General features: G+C 48.3%; 1 protein-coding gene across 3 annotated transcripts in view; it reads left to right on the forward strand.

Moving 5' to 3' along the window:
* LOC121937014 (RAP1 GTPase activating protein) overlaps positions 1-11,911 on the forward strand; it is a 41,900-nt gene extending 29,989 nt beyond the window's left edge. For 2 of the 3 annotated variants that reach the window (XM_042479807.1, XM_042479805.1), the window contains 15 exons: positions 312-412; positions 575-704; positions 959-1,114; positions 1,327-1,398; positions 2,019-2,105; positions 2,206-2,346; positions 2,959-3,090; positions 4,510-4,587; positions 6,076-6,185; positions 6,636-6,749; positions 7,117-7,240; positions 8,133-8,235; positions 8,608-8,711; positions 8,997-9,051; positions 9,675-11,911. In XM_042479807.1, the coding sequence (XP_042335741.1) occupies positions 312-412; positions 575-704; positions 959-1,114; positions 1,327-1,398; positions 2,019-2,105; positions 2,206-2,346; positions 2,959-3,090; positions 4,510-4,587; positions 6,076-6,185; positions 6,636-6,749; positions 7,117-7,240; positions 8,133-8,235; positions 8,608-8,711; positions 8,997-9,005 (1,461 nt within the window). In that variant the 3' untranslated portion in view covers positions 9,006-9,051; positions 9,675-11,911. The remainder of the gene's footprint in view (positions 1-311; positions 413-574; positions 705-958; positions 1,115-1,326; positions 1,399-2,018; positions 2,106-2,205; positions 2,347-2,958; positions 3,091-4,509; positions 4,588-6,075; positions 6,186-6,635; positions 6,750-7,116; positions 7,241-8,132; positions 8,236-8,607; positions 8,712-8,996; positions 9,052-9,674) is intronic. The other variant, XM_042479806.1, reaches the window with a different exon arrangement.
* The last annotated feature ends 10,208 nt before the right edge of the window (positions 11,912-22,119 follow it).

The raw sequence follows: 22,119 nt of genomic DNA on the forward strand, positions 1-22,119 counted from the left end.
TGGATAATAATAATAATAATAATAATAATAATAATAATAATAATAATAATAATTTTTATTATTACTAGCTGGTCATCGACCATAATAAAATTCATTCAATTATTAATATTATTGTTATTATTATTCATATTCCCACCTCTCCCTGCAGATCGAGACAGGATTACAACAACGCTGTTGTTGTTGTTGTGTGCCTTTGTTTCCAGTTCAAGACATTTTTATGGGGAAAGTTTGTTCAGGGTTTGCTCTCATTGCCGTCCTCTGAGGCCGAGAGAGTGTGACTTGCAAACAACCAAAATATCTCTTTTCTGCAGACTTCGGAAGAGGAGCTCTTCAGCACAACGGAGGAGAGTCCAGCTTTTGTGGAGTTCCTCGAATTCCTGGGCCAGAAAGTCCAGCTGCAGGACTTCAAGGGGTGAGTGGCGTTTGGGAAAAGCGGGCGCACATGTCTCCGTAATTGTAAAGCAAGACCCAACATGGGCACCACGCGCGCCAAGCGCCGGAGCAAAACACTTGAATTCTCCTTTGGGGATGGACAGCTGGTGCAAGCTGTCCGGTTGTCTCTCTGGACATGCAGGTTTCGGGGCGGTCTGGATGTGACCCATGGCCAAACGGGGACTGAATCTGTCTATTTCAACTTTCGGAACAAAGAGATCATGTTCCACGTCTCCACCAAGTTGCCCTACACAGAAGGAGACACCCAGCAGGTGAGGAGTAGAAAGAGAGACAAGGATTGGGAAAAGTAACTTTGTGATGGTGATGGTGAAAGGGAAGGGTACCCAGATGATGGAGCTGCAGCTCCTAGGATCTGTGGCACTTCTGGATCATGCCCAAAAGGAAGGAAGGAGGGAATGATGGATGGATGGATGGATGGATGGATGGATGGATGGATGGATGGATGACCAGCCACTGGACCAGAGTGACCACCTCATTTTGTCTCTTCCCTTCTTCCAATTCCCAGCTCCAGCGCAAGCGGCACATCGGCAACGACATCGTGGCCATCATCTTCCAAGACGAGAACACGCCCTTCGTCCCCGACATGATCGCCTCCAACTTCTTGCATGCCTACATCGTGGTGCAAGCCGAGAACCCTTGCACCGACAACACGCTATACAAGGTGACCCTCCTGGATCCCTCCAAGTTGGGAATTCGTTAGCTAGAAAGGAAGAGGTTCAAGGCAGTGAGAGAAGGAAGAGATGGTAAACCCCACCACCATCCCAGACGTCCCAAGTCAGATGCGTCCCTGATGATGCCAAGGCTTGTAGCAGATGCCCAGCGCGTTTGAGGAACGTCTCCAAAACCTCATGGATGCTCCTCATCTCGTTTCAGGTCTCTGTCACGGCCCGCGACGATGTGCCTTTCTTCGGTCCCCCGTTGCCCAACCCGGCGGTTTTCCGAAAGGTGAGAGTCGCTCCTGGGAAGGGCTTTTTGAATCATGTCTCTTCAGTTTTGTCATCATTTCCCCCCAAAATGGAGGGAAGAAACGTGAAGGGGAAGGGGAGGCTACAGTTCTGGACTCCAGTTCCCAGAATCCTCCCAGTGACTCGCACATTGCAAACCGCTTTGGAAGTGCTTAAGCAATATAGACATGTACTTGCTGTTGCTAATGCTCCTTGCTCCAAGGAGGCTTCAAGGATGGGAGATTCTGGGGTTTGTCGTTCAAAAATGGTTAGTATTCCTCCTTTGTCAAGGGAGGCAATGCCAAGATATATGGATGCAGAGGCTTCTTTGGCTCACCCCTTTCCTTCACAAATGCCCACCTGGAGCCAATTGCAACCCACATTCTGCACCACTTTCCCAAAATGGCACCTTCCTCTTTCTCCAGGTTTATTTTATTCCCATTGCTGGGATCTCAGGGACAAATAATCTCCAAAATACCTGGTGGAATAGTTGCCTCTTCTCTTGTCTTCCTTCTTGTTGAAAACGGGGCAGGTTTTTTGGGGTGTTAGCCTCTCTTTGTTTTTTGAAAGGCTGGCTTCTCTTTCTGTCTCTCCATCTCTGATCCCAATTTGCTTCTTCAGGGCCCCGAGTTCCAGGAATTCCTCTTGACCAAGCTGATCAACGCCGAGTATGCCTGCTACAAAGCGGAGAAGTTTGCCAAACTAGAAGTGAGTTTCCATGTTGTGACCCCTCCAGTGGTAGGATATCCTCCCCATAGAGCAAGTGGGGGATTGCGGAGGTCTAAGACCCCTTCCCCTTCTGCTTCAGGAACGGACGCGGACGGCCCTCCTGGAGACCCTCTACGAGGAGCTGCACATCAACAGCCAGTCCATGATGGGTCTCGGGGGCGACGAGGACAAGATGGAGAACGGCGGCGGGGGCAGCGGGGGCTTCTTTGAGTCCTTCAAGGTGAGTTTTGGGGGTACGAAAGGAAATGCCTCTGTGGGGTGATAGGTTTCTCCCCCAACACTGGATGCGGGGGGCTTTAAACCATAGTTCCTCAACAGGGATGGTGGGCAATCATAGCATTGGAATCGTAGCATCATAGACACTCTCCAGGGCCATAAAGTCCAACTCCCTGCCATGTAGGAAGACACAATCCATCAGTGTCTTCACATTCACTACTGGGCTCTGGCACTGTCCATTTCAGGGGTCTCTGGCATTTTATAGCCGCTCTTGGGGTTTACCTGAACCACTCCGGGAAACCCTCTGAGCATCCAGCCTTTCCTCCGCCATCTCCTCTTCCAACAACGTCTTCCTTCAGTTTGTAGCACGAACACTCTGAGGTCCCCACCACCATCACAAGCTATTCCCTTTGGGTTTTGCAGCTTTGTTTTATTAGCAATGAGTGTCAGCGCCACTCATGGATGGCAACCTAACTGTAGTAGGTGGCCCTGAACACCAGCCAAGGTGGCCCAGGAGGATAGTAGCCAAAACTGAGTTTGGGTTTGCCAAAGTTTGGGGGACATGCTTTGGCATCAAGAGGGTGGGATGTGATGCACCATGCGCCCTGCCTTCCAGCGCGTGATCCGCAGCCGCAGCCAGTCAATGGATGCCATGGGCCTGAGTGGCAAGCGCCAAAACACGGTCTCCACCAGCCACAGTGGCAGCTTCGGACACAATAACCCGGACATCGCCAAAGCGGCCGGCATAGTGAGTGCCCCCTCGCCCCCTTCGTCCTCCTCCTCTTCCTCCCACCCCATTTTTGTGGGCTGTTCAATTACTCCCTCTTCCTCTCCCTCAAGACCTTCGCCCGACCCCCAAACCCCTCTTTCCCTGGTCATTCCAATGCCTCATCTCCCCCATTATGGCCATCACACCATTGCAAGAAGTTGCCCAAATCACTGCTGGCGGGGGTGGTTTAACAAAATGAGGGTATTGCCCCCCAAAATAAGAATTCTGCCCCCAAAAATGAAATTTGGAGACTGAGCGGCAGAATTCTTATTTGGGAGACAATGCCATCATTTTTCTTCCCCTTCTGTCTGCAGAAAGTCTGGTTCACCAAAAGTTTCTGGCCACTTGGAATAAGAAATTGAAACAACAAATGAATGATCTTGTGCCAAGCATCGGACTTGGGAGAGTAATGCTTCTCTATGGCCGCATGATGGTCCCAGTGCTCCATTTGCTGGCATGTTAGGGTCAATTAAAAACATAGAGAGAGATGGGCAGAGAGAAAGAAAAAGGGGATGGATGCTCCCATGTGAGAGGAGGAAGGAAAGGGAGAAGAGGAGGGGGAGAAGTAATAGTAGCCTGAATGAGTTTTGTCCTACTGGCTTCTGCCTTGGCAATTTATTTCAAGGTGGAAACGTGGTGCTGCCGATGCACAGTCTTCTCCTTTTGAACCGACCAGTCCTAAAGAGTTAAAACAGTCTCCTAGAGTTCTACATTTGGAAAGTGTGGGAATGTACCTTTGGGCAACAGCTCCCAGCTAGGGGATTCTGGGAGTTGTAGTGGAAGGGATTTTGCAAGCTATGCAGCCTTGGCAACTTAACAGGCTTGAAAGGGTGCAAAGGGTCCAACATCGCACCTCCTTCCTTGGACTGTGAATGGGAGGAGGTCACCAAAGTCCAGTCCCTGAGTTCGGTATTAAGCGGTCTAGAAGTGTGAACGCTATTGCTTTTGACTGTGCATGGAAGGATGTGGGGCCAGATTTTCATCCCCTGCCCAGCCCAATTTGCATGCCCACATGTGCCCTTAAGCACCCATTTCCACAATTGCGGCAGAAGGCCATAGAAGAAAGGTGCACCCCAGGTGTGCCAAAGCCCACTGCCCAGGCCCATGGTCACCCATGCTGACCATCCCTATGCCATGCCGCTTCCGCATCCCCCCTGGCATCCCTTGGAGGAAGCCGGACTTCCATTGCTGCCTCTGGTTTTTGAGCCGATTGTATTGATGACATCGACCGAGCGCCATTTTGTTTGCATGACTTCTTTCTCTCTCTCTTTCTCTCTCTCTCTCTCTCTCTCATTCCTTTGTTCCCCCTCCCTCTCCTCCCCGTCTCTCGTCTTTTATATCCTCTTTTTTATTATTCCTTTTCTTTTTTCCCACGCTTTCTCTCCGCTCGCTTGCCAGTCATTGCTTGTCCCTGGGAAAACGTCAAGTAGGTATGGACGCCGAGGCAGCGCTATAGGAATAGGAACTATAGAAGAGGTGGCTGGTTTTTATTTCTTCTCTCTGTATCTCACTTGCCCTTGTCTCCTGACATCTCCTTCCTTCCTTCCTTCCTTCCTTCCTTCCCTCCCTCCCTTATAGAAGAGGTGACTCTTTCCCCCCATTGTCTAACTTGCTATCATCTTCCAACTTGACCCTTCCTTTCCTTCCTCCTTCCCTTCTCTCCTTCCTTCCTTCTTTGTCCTATAGAAGAGGTGACTCTTCCCCCCTTTCTGTGACTTGCTATCATCTTCCAATCTGAACCTCCTTCCTTCCTTCCTTCCTTCCTTCCTTCCTCCTATAGAAGACTCTTTCCCCTCTTTCTTTCTGTGTCTCACTTATTATCATCTTCCAACTTGACCCTTACTGCCTGCCTCCTTCCCTTTTCTCTTTCCTTCCTCCCTTCCCTTCCTCCTTCCCTCCTATAGAAGAGATGACTGTTTGTGTCTCACTTATTAGCACCTTCTCTCCTTCCTTCCTTCCTTCCTTCCTTCCTTCCTTCCTTCCTTCCTTCCTTTATCCCTTCCTTCTCCCTTTCCTTTCCCTTCCCTTCCCTCCCTCCCTCCCTCCCTCTCTTCCTTCCTTCCCTCTCTCCCTTCCTCCCTTTATCCCTTCCTTCCTTCCTTCCTTCCTTCCTTCCTTCCTTCCTTCCCACAGCCCACCCGCCCTTCTCATGCCTACCTCTCACCTCCCTCTCTAGATATTTTTGCCTGAATTTCCCCATGTATTAATTGCTCCGATTTCTCAGAGCTTGGAAAAATGCCTTTTTTCCAGGAGGAGGACAACAGCTCCCATGATCCCCAGCCAACACAGTCGGTGGCCATGCTAACCGGGGATAGTCCAAAAGAGTACCTTTCCCTAAACTCTGCCATTTTACAAAGAGACCTTCTTTCAGAGCAGAGTCTTCCTTTTAATATTTTTTAAAAGTTACTTTGGGACTTGAAGGGGAAACTCACCCAGAGACCCCCATCATAGTTCTGATGTATTATTATCATCATCATCATCATCATCATCATTATTATTATCATTATCATATAGTTGGGGTGTGATTTTCTCAGTATGTTGGGAAGATTGCAAGAATGTGGGTGCTCTCACAGAACACAGAAAGGTGCCTTTTTTCGGACCACAACTCCAGCCGTTGGGGGATTCTGGGAGTTGTACTCCAAATATCCCAACTGTGATGGATTTCCTTGGTGGGTTTCCTTTAATGGGGGAAGAGGTCCAAGTAATAATGCAAAGAGACTCCTTAATACCCCAGCCTTAAGCAGACATAGGTCCCATGGCAGAATCCTGTTCCGCTTCTTTAGTCCGCAGGGCGAAACCCCATCTCCGGACGTCCCCATGGGAAAGGGGTCATCCTGGTGACCCTTATAGGGCTGACCCTATAAGGACTAGCTCCCTTGTCCCCATCCCCGCCGTGTCTCCCCTGTAGTCACTGCCTTCCCCAGACCTTGGTCTCTGTGGATGATGGGTTTGCATCTCTTCCAGTCCCTGATCGTCCCTGGGAAGAGCCCCACGCGCAAGAAATCGGGGCCTTTCAGCTCGCGGCGAAGCAGCGCTATTGGCATCGAGAACATCCAGGAGGTGCAAGAGAAAAGGTGGGGCACAGAAGGGGAAAAAGGGGAGCCGGGTTTGGGTTTGGGTTCAGGTCCGTCTCCATCCCCATCAAAACTTAAGGACAAGACACTAAATAAATTTAAGAAGGAGTGGGAGCCTCTGATAAGACAGATAAGAGAGATCTGGGGCTCAGACTTTGTTAAGCGGAGAGTTTTCTGGGGTCGTTCGCTTTTCTAGTCCATTAAATTCTCAGATGGGGATGAGCTTGAAAAGGTGCATCTGTCCTCCATGGTCATGGTCTATCGTTGCACATAAGGGTTTATATCAAACCTGGGGAGAACCTCCACTTCCCATCAGTCCTTGTTGAGTAGTGATGGGTTATGTAGTCCAATAGGTGAAGAGTCCTAACTATGTAAAATAGACTTTGCAGTTTTGTTCATCTTTTTGGTGTGACATCTCAAGGCACCTAATTGAAATATTACTCTTTGTAGGGAAAGCCCAACCGGACCCGAAAAGACGCTGGAGAGCGGCCACATTTCCCAGGAGCCAAAGTCGGAGAATTCATCCAACCAGAGCTCTCCGGAGATGCCCACCACCAAGAACAGGTCAGCCCCTCTCTCTGGGGCAGCAGGAAACAAGCTTGCTCCATCCTAAACATTCAAATATGTAATATTACTGTCAGGAAGGTTCTCCTAATGTTGAGGTGGAACCTCTTTTCCTGTAGCTTCCATCCATTGCTCCATTGTCCTGTTCTCTGGAGCAGCGGAAAACAAGCTTGCTCCCTCTTCATCATGACATCCCTTCAAATATTTAAACAGGCGATCATGTTACCCTTGAACCATCTCTTCTCCAGGCTAAACACCCCCAGCAATTCCCTAAGTCGTTCCTCATAGGGCTCTATGGCTTCCAGACTGTCCACCATTTTGGCCGCCCTTCTCTGGACGCTGAATGTCCTTTCTCCCTTTCCTGCAGACCGGACCCTGCGGCCCCCAAACCGGACGTCCTTCGGGATTGTTCGCGGTCCTCCTCCAGCGCCAGCAGTTTCGGAAGCGGCGCGGAGGAACACGAAGGCAGTCGCGACGACGACACTGGCATGGTAAGGGGTTTCGGGGGGGTGCTTGGGGTTAAAGCGGGGACCCTATATCCCTTCGGCCTATAAAATTCATTTCTTTGGGGTGTTTCGTTGTGCCTGGACATACCTTCCCACCTCAAAAAAAGAGAGAGAGAGTGAACCTTCCTAAAACCCTGCAAAAGTAGTAGATGATGATGATGATGATGATGATGATGATGATGATAATAATAATATTTGGGATTGGAGGTTGGGAGGGGGATCAATTTTAATTGGATTTGATATGTAAAATATTGTAAAACACCTTGATTCCCCATGATAAGGCAGGCTATAAATAAATCATATTATTACTTATTATTATTATTCTCATTATTACTCCCATTATTATTATCATCATCATCATCATCATCATCATCATCATCATCATCATCTTGCCGTCCTCCCAGGGACTGGGGCTCAGGGCGGCTTACAACATTATTCTATGTTTCTATGATTAAAAAAGCAATACCATTATAAAAACATACAGAGATATTACATTAAAAGCAGAATTAAATTACTGCATTAATTAAAACAAATTGCATGCAACGAAGTCGGCGTCCAAAGTTGTAAGCTTTTGGTTTTGGGAAGTGGAGTTAGTGCAATTTTCTGCTGACTCCAGCTGCAGCCAAAATGGCATCTGGCCCTCCGACTCCACAAGTGCAAACTCCATAACGCGCCGCTCTGGCTGCGCACCGCACAACAAGGCTAGTTGCTTGAATATGTTGTCCAGTTTGCAAATGGTCAGTATTCGGGACCAGAGGAGGAAGGTTTTGCTGGAGGGAAGGGGTTGCGTTCCCTTTTGCTGTGGGACGGAGGGCACTCCATTGTCCGCCCCTTGCACCCTTCCTTGACCACTGCCATTCCTCCTTGCGATGCCCAGGAGAGCCAGTCTTCGTCCGGGACACCCCACAAGCGCGACTCCTTCGTCTATAGCACTTGGCTGGACGACAGCCTCAGCACCACCAGTGGAGGAAGCTCCCCAGGTAATAAAAACACATTGGTACCCCCAAAATAGACCCGCTGGGACACCCATGCGAGGTAGGCTGCAATTCCGTTTTTGGCGGAGAAACCCAAATCTAAGGAAAGTACTAAGTTTTCGGGACACTCTGATGTTTTCTATTTACTCTGTTGGATAGTCAGAACCATATTATTATACTTGCATTAGCCAAAAAATTCCTATGTTATGTGCAAGATAATGGTTAATAATAATTGATCTTAGATGGCAGAGATTAACCTTGTCCCTTGTTTTAATAACTGTACTCATTATGTACTGGTCAGTGGCCGAAATAAATTGTTGTTGGCGGCGTTGAGAAAAATTTAGGCCATATACAGTATTTGTTTCCGTCTTTCCAAAGGTCTGTCCCGCTCTCCGCAGCCAGACCCCCGAAAGTCCACTGACCCTTCGTGTCCAGAAATAAAAATCCAGCTGGAGCAGACAGAACGGCCGCCTTCCCAAACGGTGAGTGAGCCAAAAAATGCTATTGCAGGAGCTGGGTTTGGCATCCGGTCAACCAATGAGTTGAGTTCTTCTCCTGGAGAACTTAAAAGCTGAGAGGTTTTTAGGAGTGTAAAGTATTGAATGTTGGATGGAGAACAAGGAGGTGATGGAAGATTTGGAGGGGGGCACCGCGGGACACTGGCACCCACTTTGCATGAGATGACCCCTCCTGTGGTCACCCCAAAAGTGACCCCTGCGTGCATCAGTGGTTTTAACCCTCCTTTTTCCGTGTGTCTGTCCATGCAGAGCTCCTAGCCTTCCCTTGCCCAGACTCCGTGGATGTGCCACCCCTTTCCACAAGGTTAGCAAGACCCTTGTCCTCTCCATTGGGTTCAAAAGGGGATGGAGGAGGAGGAGGAAGAGGAAACCAAGGGTGGGTGGAAGGGCTCCCAGTGGTCAGCGCCTCTCCATGGGTCTCTGGTCCTCAGTTCAAGGGGTGAGGCCTCTGTGATCCCAACTGTGTGAACCCCTGCCCAATCCCATTCACCCCATCCATACATCCTGCTGCCCCTTTTTGTTAGCGTTTGATCCCAAATTTGGTCCCATCCCCATCCTCAGGACCATTGCCATGGCACAGGATGACCGGTACAACCTACTGCCCCAAGCGCCCGTCCTAAGTGCCCATCTCTTCCTCTTGTCTTCCCCCAACACATTCCTCTCCCAGTGGCTCCCAGTTTGCCAGAATGACCTATCCATGGCAGCCTATGGTCCCCTCATCTACGGGGCAATAATAAGTCCATTGCAGGCTTTGTGGCGTTCCCTATGGCGCTGAAACTGAGACCCAAAGTACTTCCGGCGCCATACACAATACTGTTCCAAAGTTGGAATGGATTTAATGCCCCGCTGAGCCAGGCAGCCACCATTTCCCCCTTTCTGCCATGTTCATTCCCATATCTCTTGACTGACTCTCTTCTTTGCCCATAGCACACGGCGAAGAAGCACAAGCGGAGGGAAATGTGGAAGTCCGCCACCATCGCCACGGCGCAGGACGACACTCCGGCCGGCAAAACCCGCTGGCCCAAGCCCCCGTCCTAAGTGGCCATCTCTTCCTCCTCCCCAGTCTGCCCCAAACACATTCCCAGTGACTCCCAGTTTGACAGAAAAGCATGCTGGGAATGGAATTGTTTCCTCTGGACGCTGACTGGACCAGACTTGACCTGGGGTCTTTGGCATGGTTGCCCCCAACCCGACCTTGTGTCTCTTTCCATGAGCTGCGCTCAAGAACCCTCCCTGACCTCCCAGTTTGGCCACCCTAAACCAGACACCGCACTCCAGTGGATCCCAGTCCAGACTCGATCCAGATGGAGAAGAAGCCACCCTTTGAATCAAAACGTGGACAATCAGAGAAAGCAATCCATGGCGGAGATCCCGGTGTGGCCTGTTTCAAGATGGAGGCAGAGAGTACGGTGTCCCAGCCTTCGCCGTCTTCCCAAGAATGATGTTGGGCGCGCGGTGGTCCTTTTCTCATTTGTTCCTCTTCTGGAGCCATCTTGGGGAAGAGGTGCCCCAGAAACCGGAGTCTGGAGCTGAGCCATATTGACCATTTTGAGGGCATAAGAAACAGCCCCAGAATTGAGAATCCATGGCACCAATTCACCCAAATGCAAGAACTTTCCCCTAAATCCCACCTTGGATGCCAGCCAGCTGTTTCTAAAGCAGCGAGACCGCCATACTTTTTCCATTTGTCCTTCTGTCCACTCTTGACCAACGGAGGCAAGAGTCCAGCAAAGCCATCCAGACCACCTGCCTTCAGCCACAGGGACCCTGAGACCCCTTTCTGAGCCTTTCTGCTGCATCCCGCTCCTTGAACTTTTTTATTTCCCAGTGGTCCAGCGCCTGCTGCTTGGGATGACAGACCGAGGCCGAAGCTGGCCCTAAAAGACACCATTGATACCCCGTTTCCTAAAAGTACCCCAAAGCGGTGAGGGTCCGGGGCAGGCTGTGCCCCCCAGTTCTCCTCCTTGATGTTTATCCCAAAGAACAACCGACAATCGCTGGAGACGTGTGTTTTCGTTAATTCCCTTGTCGTCCGATTTTCCCGCGGGGATGACAACTGGCGCGGAAACCTATCCTTTTTCTGCATGCTGCGTCTTGTCCCTCGAGCAAAACTGGAGAGAGATGGCGGCCGCCGCCAACGGACGCCAAAAGAAGGAAGAAGTCGTCCGATTGTCACGCGGAAGAGCCCCCTCTCTGCCAGACGCCGCGGCTTTGCTTTGCGCTGCTGATGCGAATCCCCCTCCATGCAAAGACTGGTGCCCATCCATGTTGTACGGGGGGAGGGGGGGTTAAGGGACTAGTACCTACTACAACCACACAACGGTTTTGCAACACATTGTAAAGTGTCCCCTTTCTGTTGTGAATAGAGTGGTCAGGGCTGCCATTTGGGTGTCAAAATCCCCCCCAAAAAATATCCGTATTTAATTTCTGAACTGCCTTCTTTAGGTGTGAGTAAGAGAAGAGGAAGGAATAATAGTAACGTATGTGAATGTTTGGACCTATTTTATGTCCGTGTCGTGTGTCATCCATCCATCCTTGCCTTTGGTTTTGTTATCTTTTGGGTTGTTATCTTGTTAAAGATGCACAAAATCCACGAACGTTTAAATTAATGTTCAGGTATTAAGATCTTTTTATTCCTTCCTCCGTTTTCTCCTTTTTCCCTTTCTTTCTCTTTTTTCTTTTGCTAACATTTCGGTTCTTGGCGTTTTTACAAGATGCACGAAATACATCCACTTTTAAACGAATCTCCAGACTTTAAGCTCTTCCTCCTTTTCATCCTCCTCTTCTTTATTTTCTCCTTCCTTTCCTTTTTTTCCTCGCTTTTTCTCCATTTCTATTTTTAAAGGTCCCAAAATTGTGCCGACGACGTTTTTTTTCCCGGCGAACCGATGTACAAAAGCAAAAACGAAATCTATTTATCTCTTCTTCTAAGAAAGGTTCTATTTGTAAAAAAAATGCTTTTTAATTAATAATAATAATAATGACCAGCTAGGAAATAATGATAATGATAATGATAATAAAAAACAAGGAGGAACCTGTGAGGTTGTGTCTACGTAAATCTTGCAAGTTGTGTATATGAAGAAGTCGTCTTCAGCAAAATGAAGCGGATCCTCCAACATTTTGCGGCCGAAGAAGATGGTCAGGATAATACTAATAGTAATATAATAATAATATACTAGTCTTAAAGTGGTGTCAAAATGCATTATTTCCAGACGTGTCTCCTCCCTCTGCTTCATCCCTCGACTTTGCGTTCAACGTACGCAAACCCACTACTATCCATTTACTCGCCACTAAAACAAGTGGCTCAAAGCCATCCAAACCCTTTCCTAGACCTCAGCCTCGGTGTAACTTTGCAAGGTTCTTCCTAAAGGTGGAAGAGGTGGCCCCAAATATATGGGCAAATCCATCCGAAAAACCCCAGACTCGAAAGACAACAGCCCTCCGGTCCTGGGTTTTAGGTCGCCAGATTGATCTGGGGCTGCAATGAAGGTCCTACAAAGAGGATGGGATCCAAACTCCTTTCCTTCATCCTTTCATCGGCCGACCGAAATGCAACATAGTTGGAGGATTCCCAAAACGCAAGACCCCCAAACCAATGTCCTCTACCTATCTAGCCCACCTATTCTAATCTCATTGGTTTACTCTATTTTATACTGGTCAGTGGTCGAAATAAAGATTGATTGATTGATGGATGGATTCTCTCCATGAAGAGGAGAGGGAAATAACCTCAGCCAGGAGAGACTGGACCAAAATGGGATTCACTGGGACGCTGCTTTTGGGGCGCATTGGGTTTAATGCTGTTCCCCAAAAGCCAACAAGAGCCTAGGTCCAGTTTGGGATGGATTTAGCAGAGCGGGAAGCGAATCGAACTCGGTTGCATGAGAGATTATGCTCTCGCATTTGGAACGGGAGCCACATCCTTGGGAGACGCGGCGAAATGCGGTCGAGGGAGTCTGCTGCTTGGAAGGACGGGGAAAAGGTACGTATTGGCATTAATATGTTCTTGATGCGTCACTCAATAAATATATTTTTAAAAAATGATATATTCTTGCAGCTTCAGTCAATAATTATATTTTAAAAAATTATTAATACATTCTTGCAGCAATAGTTAATAAATATATTTAATAAAATATTAATATATTGCAATTTAATGTAATTAATATATTTAATAAATTATTAATATATTCTTGCAGATTAAATTAATTAATATTTAATAAATTATTAATATATTCCTGCAGATTAAATTAATAAATATATTTAATAAATTATTAATAAATTATTGCATGAGGATGATGGGAAGTGTCCTCCAAGACCACTGACATTGACATTCAAGTCGCCATCCCTGGGAAGGGGGATGATGAGTCCTGCAGTTCAAGAGGCCTGCTGCTCCCCCTGAACCCTGAGGAGCTCAGGTCTGGGTCTGTGGGCTTGACAAGGACTACAAGGTCCCTAGGCATGGCTTTTGGACTACAGTTCCCATCACCCCCGGGAATTTCATTCCAAAGCCTTTGAGCTTGATGATGGGAAGTGTCCTCCTCCAAGGCCCCAAGGGTTCTGGAGCTGCCGCCATTTTGTGTGCCATCTCTCTCCCCAGTGAGACTGGGAAGCCCCACTGAAAACAAGAGACATGAGGATGATGATGAACTCTTGGGCTGGAAGAGGCCAGGATGCAAAGGGGCCAAAGCCTTTGGCTCCTCTGCCTCATTATTATTATTATTATTATTGTAAAGGCATCCTGGGAATGGCTGCAACGCTCCCTTTCCGCCACCAGAGGGGTCCTCGGGACAAGGAAGAATCATCACCATCATAAGCGTCAAGGGGCCAAAGTGCGCCGTTTGGGCCACAGGAGGGCGCCCGAGAGACAGAGAGAGCCAGGAAGGAGAGCGCAAAAGCGCCTTAGAGTGGAATTGCGAGACAGAGAGCGCGCAAAAGCGCCTGAGGGCAGAATCGCTGGCCGATGATCTCCAGAGGAGGGCGCCCGAGAGAAGCCTCGCAGCCATAAGTCAAGAAGACTGCAGTCCGCAAAGTGCGCCACCAGAGGGCGGCAGAGAGCAAGGCAACGGCAGCAGGGGCTCTTTTTGCAGTACAATTCCCATCAGCCCCCGGGAAAACATGGCCGCCTCCGCCTCTGAGGGGGATTCCATTCCAAAGCGTTTTGAGCCAAAAGCTTTGGTCCCTTTGCATCCTGGCCTCTTCCAGCCCAAGAGTACCATCCTCCTCCTCCTCATCCTTATGTCTCTTGTTTTCAGCCTCATCGGGGAGAGAAAGGGATAGGCACTGGCTTTGACCACTAGGCCGCCCCACCTGTCTCCCACCACTGAGCCCCACTCCCTGCGGCTGCTAGGGCCAGGGCCAGGGGGCTTGGAGGGGGGAAGGCTGTAGCTGGGACCCTTCAAGCCCTTCCAGCTGGAATAGATTTAGTGACTGAAGCTGCAAGGATTTATTAATAATTTATTAAATATATCTATTATTTTAAGCTGCAATAACATTTTATTATAAGACAGTGACTCTTTCCCAGTGTCCTCTCTTTGTCCTCCATTGATGCCGATGCTGCTGGAAAGCCTTACAGCTGGACAGAGGAGGAGGAGGAGGAAAGACAGGGCCCTTGGCTTTGCCAAGCGAGGAAGGCCTCTGCGCTTGGCACTTCTATGTGTGTGTCTGTACGTGTGTGTATACATGGATGTATATATATATATATTAGAAGTATGATTGTAGATATGTATGTGTGTGTGTGTACACATACACACACACACAAACTTCTAAGTAAGGTGCATGCTTAATTATTAGTATTATTGTGATTATTACTCAGAAACCATTCAAGGGTAGCTGTGGACCCCAAAAGCCACAATGCTCAAGTCCCATTCAAGGCAAGGGAGGAGGAGTGAAAGGGTTGGTGAGACTGCAGTCCCCAGCATCCCTGGCTGGCTCTCGTTGGCTTAGGCTGATGGGAGTTGCGATCCAACGAATTAGAAGTGGCCCTTCATGGATCCCAAAACCTATGGATGCTCTAGTCCCATTAAGTGCAATGCAGGAGTCAAAGGGTATTAACCACTGCCAGCATAGCTCACAACATCATTAGGGTGCGCAAGCCTCTGTTAATTTGATGGAATTGGTACATGATAGAATAGAAATTTATTGTGAAAAGCTAAAAGTACTGCCTGGTTACTACACAAACTTGAACAATTATCAGAATTAAAGCATAAGCTGGATAGGCTAAGTGGAGAAATGGGGGTTTTTGAGAAAAAACTAACTCCAAGGGCTCTGAGTAGTCCTTCTTGCCGCCAGCAACCCCAAGATACTACACAATCGATATCTGGAAAGGCAATACAAGAAGGCAATGTTTATACCAAGGTTGCCACAAAAACTAACAAACTGACTTCTCTGAAACACGACTGTTTACTTCAACCAGAGCGCATTGCCTTGCGTATCCCAAAAAACAGATGTAAGGATGGTTGCTGGATCTCCAAGAAAGCAATCAAAGGCCTGTTACAGACTGCCAAAATAATGCTGCTTTGGGTCTCTTTGGAGATATGCTATTTAAATGATGCATGGGTCCTAAGAGTCCGGAGGTTGCGCCAAAGCCACACTCCATTCCTAAGCACTGGAGGGCAGCTTTGGTGCAGCTTCCGGATTCTTAGGAGGCATGCATTATTTAAACAGCATATCTCCAAAGAGACCCCAAGCAGCTTTATTTGGGCAGTCTGTCACAGGCCACTCTGTAGTTGCTGCACCTCTTAGGTTTTCAAGAATAACATTATTGGGTCCAAACCAGCTGGAAAATGCTAGTCCCGAGAACCAACTTCAAGAACAGAAACAGTCCGCCACCAAGTGCCCTTTAGTTGTAGAAGAGCTGGCAGTAATACACCAGGCCTGTTCGCCGGACAAGATTTTAGGGAAGCATTGTTTGACTGAAGGAAAAGTACAACAACAACAAAGACCTCTTCCTTCGTCGCCAAAAGGCAATCAGCCAAATAATAATTGTGTTTATTCAGTTTGCATTGATAATATTGTTGCAGACATAGACACTAAATTTTGCACAAATTTTGAGATCATCTGCATTCAGGATGATGAAAATCAATAGTTGGAAGAGACCTCAAGGGCCATTGAGTCCAACCCCTTTATTCTGCCATGCAGGAAATCTCAATCAAAGCATCCCCAACCGATGGCCATCCAGCCTCTGCTTGAAGACCTCCAAAGTAGGAAACTCCACCACACTCCAAGGGAGTGTTGCTCCACTGTCGAACAGACGTTACTGTCAGGAAGTTCCTCCTAATCCATTGCTCCATTGTGTCCTGTTCTCTGGAGCAGCAGAAAAGAAGCTTGCTCCCTCCTCAATATGACATCCCTTCAAATATTTAAACAGGGCTGTCATATTGCCTCTTAGCCTTCTTTTCTCCAGGCTAAACATCCCCAGCTCCCTAAGACGTTCCTCATAGGGCTTGGTTTCCAGAGCCTTCACCATTTTAGTTGCCCTCCTTTGGACACATGGCTCCAGTTTCTCAATGTCCTTTTTGAATTGTGGGGCCCAGAACTGGACACAATATTCCAGGTGGGGCCTGACCAAAGCAGAATATAGTGGCACGATGACTTCCCTTGATCTAGACCCGCGATGGCGAACCCGTGGCACGCGTGCCATGGGTGGCACGCCCACCCATCCCAGCAGGCACGCACCTTGGAGGTCCGTGATGGTGGGGCCAAGAAGAGGCGCACACAGCCAGCCCAGACCCTTCCCGCTGCAAGAAGGACCCTCGCTTTTGCAGCAAGCTCCGCCCGGGCCCCTCGCTCTATATATAGAGCTGGCGGTGTGGCATGATGCCAGATGAGGGTGAGAGGAGTTTGGACTATTGTGGAGCTTGTGCAGAGTTTGTGGAGAGTGGACTTTGTGGAGAGTTTGGAGATTGCGGAGTGTGTGGATTTTTTGGAGAGTGTTGAGTTTGTGGAAAGAATAAGAATCTGCATCTGAGTCTACACTGCAGCACCACAAAGGCTGCTGTTGTTGTTGCTGCTGTTGCTTTCTGGTGAGCATTTGCACTCTCTTGGGTTGTTGTTTTTTTGGGGGGGTCTTTTTCTATGTTGTTTTGGTGGGCTTTAGCTATGAGGCCAATTGCCAAGGTCTTCCTCTGAGCAGGGACATAGCTAGGATTTTAGGAAGGGGGGGATCCAGACTAAGTGCCACCATTATAATGGGGCTTGGGTGCGGTGGCGCAGCAGCACACACCATTCATTTTTCTAATGGAAGGGGGGGTCCAGACCCCAAGAACCCCCCCCCCCCCTGGCTACGTCCCTGCTCTGAGGCTGTGAGAGTGTGACTTGCCCAAAATCACTCAAGTCTCCACCTGGAGACCCAAGTCCCCAGCTCCCCATCTGCACTAACTCTTGCAGGGACAATTTGCTATTATTCCTCTGAGGCTGTGAGAGTGTGACTTGCCAAAGGTCTCCCAGTTGGTTTCGTGAGGTTTCTTTGGCAAGGTTCGTTCAGAAGAGGTTGACCTTTTTCTTCCTCTCAGTCCGAGAGAGGGTCATTTGCCAAAGCTGTCCCATTGGGTTCCATAGGGTCTCCCAGTGGGCTTCTATAGGCATGTGGGCATTCAAACCCTGAGCTCCCTTTCCCCATGTCCCTGGGAAACAATGCTGTTGTTGTGTTTCGTGACTTTGTAGGACTCTCCTGGCATGCAAGGTTGGTTGGAGGGGAGTGACCAGTGCCTCCCTTCAAGGCTGAGAGAGTGTGACTTGGCCACATGGGGATTCAAACTCTGTGAACCCCCTCTTTTCTTTCTCCCCATTGTTTTGCTCAATACCAGGGAATTCTGGAAACGGTCGTTTTGTATGACATTGAGGGGTCCCAAACACTGCAGAAATAATCCAGTTTGATGCCACTTTAACTGCCCTTGGCTCCATGTTGTGAAATGCTGGGATTTGTAGTTTGTTGTGGCACCTGACAGATGACTCAACAGGTCCTCAAAACTAGAGATCCCAAGATTCCATAGCAGCACGAAGCCATAACGGAAGTTAAATTGGTGCCATCGAGGTGTCGAGGGTAAACGCTCAACCCTCTTTTTGTGTCTTGGGGGGCTCTTAGCCTCTCAAAATGGTGGCACTTAGTCTTGACCCCCCCCCCCCTTCCCAAAATCCTGGCTACGTCCCTGGTAAATCTGTAGGTATGCACCTTTCATAGCACATATGTACATGTGGACGCACATGTACACAAGGCCAGTCACACACTCTCAGGTGCAGCTCACTGCACATGTGACACACAAGCTATTTGCCACATGTGGGCATGTGTATGGCAGTGAGATTGAAAATGGTTCCCTTTTTCCACAGAGGACGGGATGAGTAAGCAGATGAGCAAGCCAGCAATCCAGGGCCCTTCATTGAAAGACTGTAAGTAGACACCAGTCACATCCTTATTGCTTTCTGCAAGGCTGGCAAGTAGTGATAGCACCCCTGAAGCCTAACCAGTCAATGCAGCCTAAGTACACTTATTATGGATGCACATGGGGACACATACATCCCACATAAATATGAAGGTATGTATGTAGATATGCACCTTCCTTAGAAAGAAATGTAAGCTATGTGCAGATATACTACTACAGCAAGGAAGGTAATGTAAGTGGATATATACTTAGACATGGGGGCACATATCTCTAACATAGATATGTAGGTGTGCATGCAGCTATGAACCCTTTCCTCCACATATGGATATCTGCGCGCGCACACACACATACACAGAGGCACAGCCGCACACTTTCTGCACATGTCAGGGCCCCCTTAAACATTTTAGGTCATCTGTTGGCATTTGGATTGTGTGAATATTAAAACTGAGACCTTTTTTGCCCAGTTCTAGAGTTGGCAGAGAGGGTGGAGAAGTTGGAGAGGGCCCTTGCCACCCAGGAAGCCACCCAGGGCCCTGCTTCCAAAGACTCTAAGTAGATACCATTAACATCCTAATTGCTTTCTGCAAGGTTGGCAAGTGCTGAAAGTGCCACAAGCCTCACCAGTTAATGCAGCCTAAGTGCAATTATTATGTATACACATGGGGACACATACATCCCACATAAATGTGAAGGTATATATGTAGATAAGCACCTTCCTTAGAAATGTAAGCTACATGCAGATATACTAAAACAAGGAAGGTAATGTATGCGGGTATATACTGTACCTACACATTAGGACACATATCTCTAACATAGATAACATAGATGCAGATATATACCTACACATGGGAGCACATACCTCTAAGATACATATGCAGCTATGAACCCTTTCTTCCACATATCCATATCTACACACACACACACACACAGGCACAACCCCACACTTTCTGCACATGTCAGGGTCCCCTTAGGCATTTGGGGACATCTGTGGGGATTTGTATTGTATTGATATTAAGATTGTCCTTTTTTTCCCAGCTGCAGAGACGATCCAGAGGCTGGAGAGGACCATCGCCAGCCAGAAAGAGGCCTGTAAGTAGACATCATTAACATCCTCTTTGCCAACCAGTCAGTGCAGCCTACCTAGAATTACTATGCCTATACATCGGGACACATACATGAAACACATATATATATAGATATGCACCTTCCTTAGAAAGAAATGTAAGCTACATGCAGATATACTACAACCAGGAAGGTAATTCACCACTCCTGGGCATGTGTATGGCAGTGGTATTGAAAATGGTTCCCTTTTTCCACAGTGGACAAGATGGCTGAGCGACAAGCGAGGCTGGAGAGGGTCCTTGGCGAATGCCAAGCTGCTCCGCCATAAATCCGTAAGTAGACCGCACTCCAATCCCTGGTTCCAGTTACAACGGTCTCAAGGGGAACCAACAGAGACCAAAAACGTTATTGCCCTGACTTTCTCCTCTCTTTTTTGCAGGACACAGGATCCTGCGCAGAGCCCCGTTCCCAGCATCCTGTATTTTATTTTCTTACTTAATTTCATTGTAAGGCTTGACCGAGGGTCAGGGCCACCTTTCTGTTTGCCCTCCTTGTTGGCACCGAGTGTAGCTCCTTTTGTTGCGGAGGAATACAGGCCCACCTCTGCCAGTAACCCAGACACCTGAAATTAACAGCAAGGCACAATCAGGGTGCACTGAGAGTGTTGGGAAGGAAGCATAGCATGTGCTATCAAAAGGGGATACATTTATTCTCCCTCTCCCTGTTATCTTCCCAAAGAAATTGCACACATTAAGCTGCCAAACAACAGAGCCATATGAGGTATTTCTTTTCCTCCTGAGGCAGCAGGCCTTCTTATTTTACTCAATGTACCAGAAATACGGGCACCTATTCTAACAAATTCTAACACCAAGTTCACTGAGGCATATGTTAAACTTCAGGGCTAATTGGGGGAATCTCGTGAGTTTTGTGAAATCGCTTAGGCGGGTTACAGACCGCCTATTTGGGGTGGGCTGCACCCGCCCCTTTCCTCGGTGTATTGGGGCCTCAGCTGACAGACTGGCAGCCTCTGAGGCCCCGATCCGCCACTTTCCAGGCTGCGGGGAAGCGGCAAAAGGCCCCTTCCCCGCAGCCTGAAAAGGGGTGACTTTGGGGCTTCAAGCCCCAAGGACACCCCCTGGTGGCGGGGAGGAGGAGAAAGGGGCTGCTTGGCCCCTTTCTCCCTTGCTTCGCTGGGCGCAGCCATCTGAAGGCTGCGCCCAGCGACGCAAAGCGGTGCCGCAAACCAGGAAGGAGCTCCGAAACGGAGCTCCCTCCTGGTCCGCGCAAAGGGCGCACTAAGCGCCCTGGCGCAGACCGACGACGTCACGTCCACGCCGCCCCGTATAGAGGCGGCGCGGTCGTGACATCGTCATGGCGGCCCCCATGTGGAAGGGGAGCCGCCATTTTGTATGGACTCAGTCCATACTAGGGTTAGGGGTGTGTGGAAGCACCGCACCTTCCTAACCCTAGTACAGACTGACTTCATCCTTTCATGGTGGTTTATAACCCACCTAGGAGAGGGGAAAAAGCATTCAGCACCATAATTAATTAATTAACACAGTAATCCAAGCTAAACACATAGGCGTCTGTTACAGCAAAGCATATTTATGTCATTATATGAATTGTCTTTTCAAGATAAAGAGCTCTAGGAAACATGAATTATGACTTCCTACTTCCCATTAAACTCTGAGGATGCATTTACAAAGGCCTGTGACAGACTGCCAAAATAAAGCTGCTTTGGGTCTCTTTGGCTGTATGCTGTTTAAATGATGCATGCATCCTAAGAATCCAGAAGCTGCACCAAAGCTGCACTCTGGTGCTTAGGAATGGAGTGTGGCTTTGGTGCGAACTCCGGACTCTTAGGACCCATGCATCATTTAAACAGCATACCTCCAAAGAGACCCAAAGCAGCTTTATTTTGGCTGTCTGTATATGCAGGGAACTTCCCTCCCTCCCTATGAGAATTAAAGTTGTAACCAAGTGTTTATTCATCATACCCTGTTGCTTTTTCCTGCAGAAGGGCCTTAATTGTGGAATATTAAAATGCTATGCAAATAAAAGCTCTTTTATCTGTTGTACAAGAAAAGTAAATAACTGGAAATGCTGAGAGCAACATTGGCCGTTCTTAGCATGAAGTTCACTTGCTCTGAAATGAATGCTCTAGCGATAGCATACAAAGAAAGAAACATCATTATCTCCTTCTCCCTTGGTTTCATAGCTGTGCATTGAAAGGGTATTATTTCAGGGAAATGTTTCTGGGCTTCAGCTTAGAGACAGGAACATTTGGATCATGGTTTCACTCTTGAATCTTTGGGTTGCTTTTGTTCACTTGAGTAATATTTTGAGGGTGGAAAATCCTCCTGCTTCGACCGTGGGAGAAATGGAGACTATACTGGAAAAGATAAGGAAAGCACAGCTTTTTCTTTGGCACATGCGCTTGTTGGGATTGTTGCCACAATTGCCGAAAGCTTCTGTCCCTGAGAACACACACTGTTGTCACACACCTGTCTTGAAGTATTTCATGAGGCCATTTTATTAACTCTTCCAAAAGCACTATTTGGGGGGGGGGGGGGGCTACAACTTGCAGAATTTCCCAGATAGCACACCCAGTTTGTGGGGGCTGTAACCCAAAAAGTAACTTCCAAAGTTTATGAGCAAATAAATTGTCTTGAATAGAAGTCTAGTGTCTAGATCAGTGATGGCGAACCTTTTTGAGGCCGAGTGCCCAAACTGCAACCCAAAACCCACTTATTGATTGCAATAAGTCTCCCATCTCCCTCTGGCTTTCTAGTAACGAACTCTGGAAAACTCTGTGCTGGGACGATGCCACATGTGCCCACAGACAGGGCTCTGAGTGCCACCTCTGGCACGCGGCCCATAGGTTTGCCATCACTGGACTAGAGCATACATAGGTTTTGGCATCCATGAAGAGCCAC

The sequence above is a fragment of the Sceloporus undulatus genome, chromosome 7, assembly GCF_019175285.1.
Source record: "Sceloporus undulatus isolate JIND9_A2432 ecotype Alabama chromosome 7, SceUnd_v1.1, whole genome shotgun sequence".
Lineage (NCBI taxonomy): Eukaryota > Metazoa > Chordata > Lepidosauria > Squamata > Phrynosomatidae > Sceloporus > Sceloporus undulatus.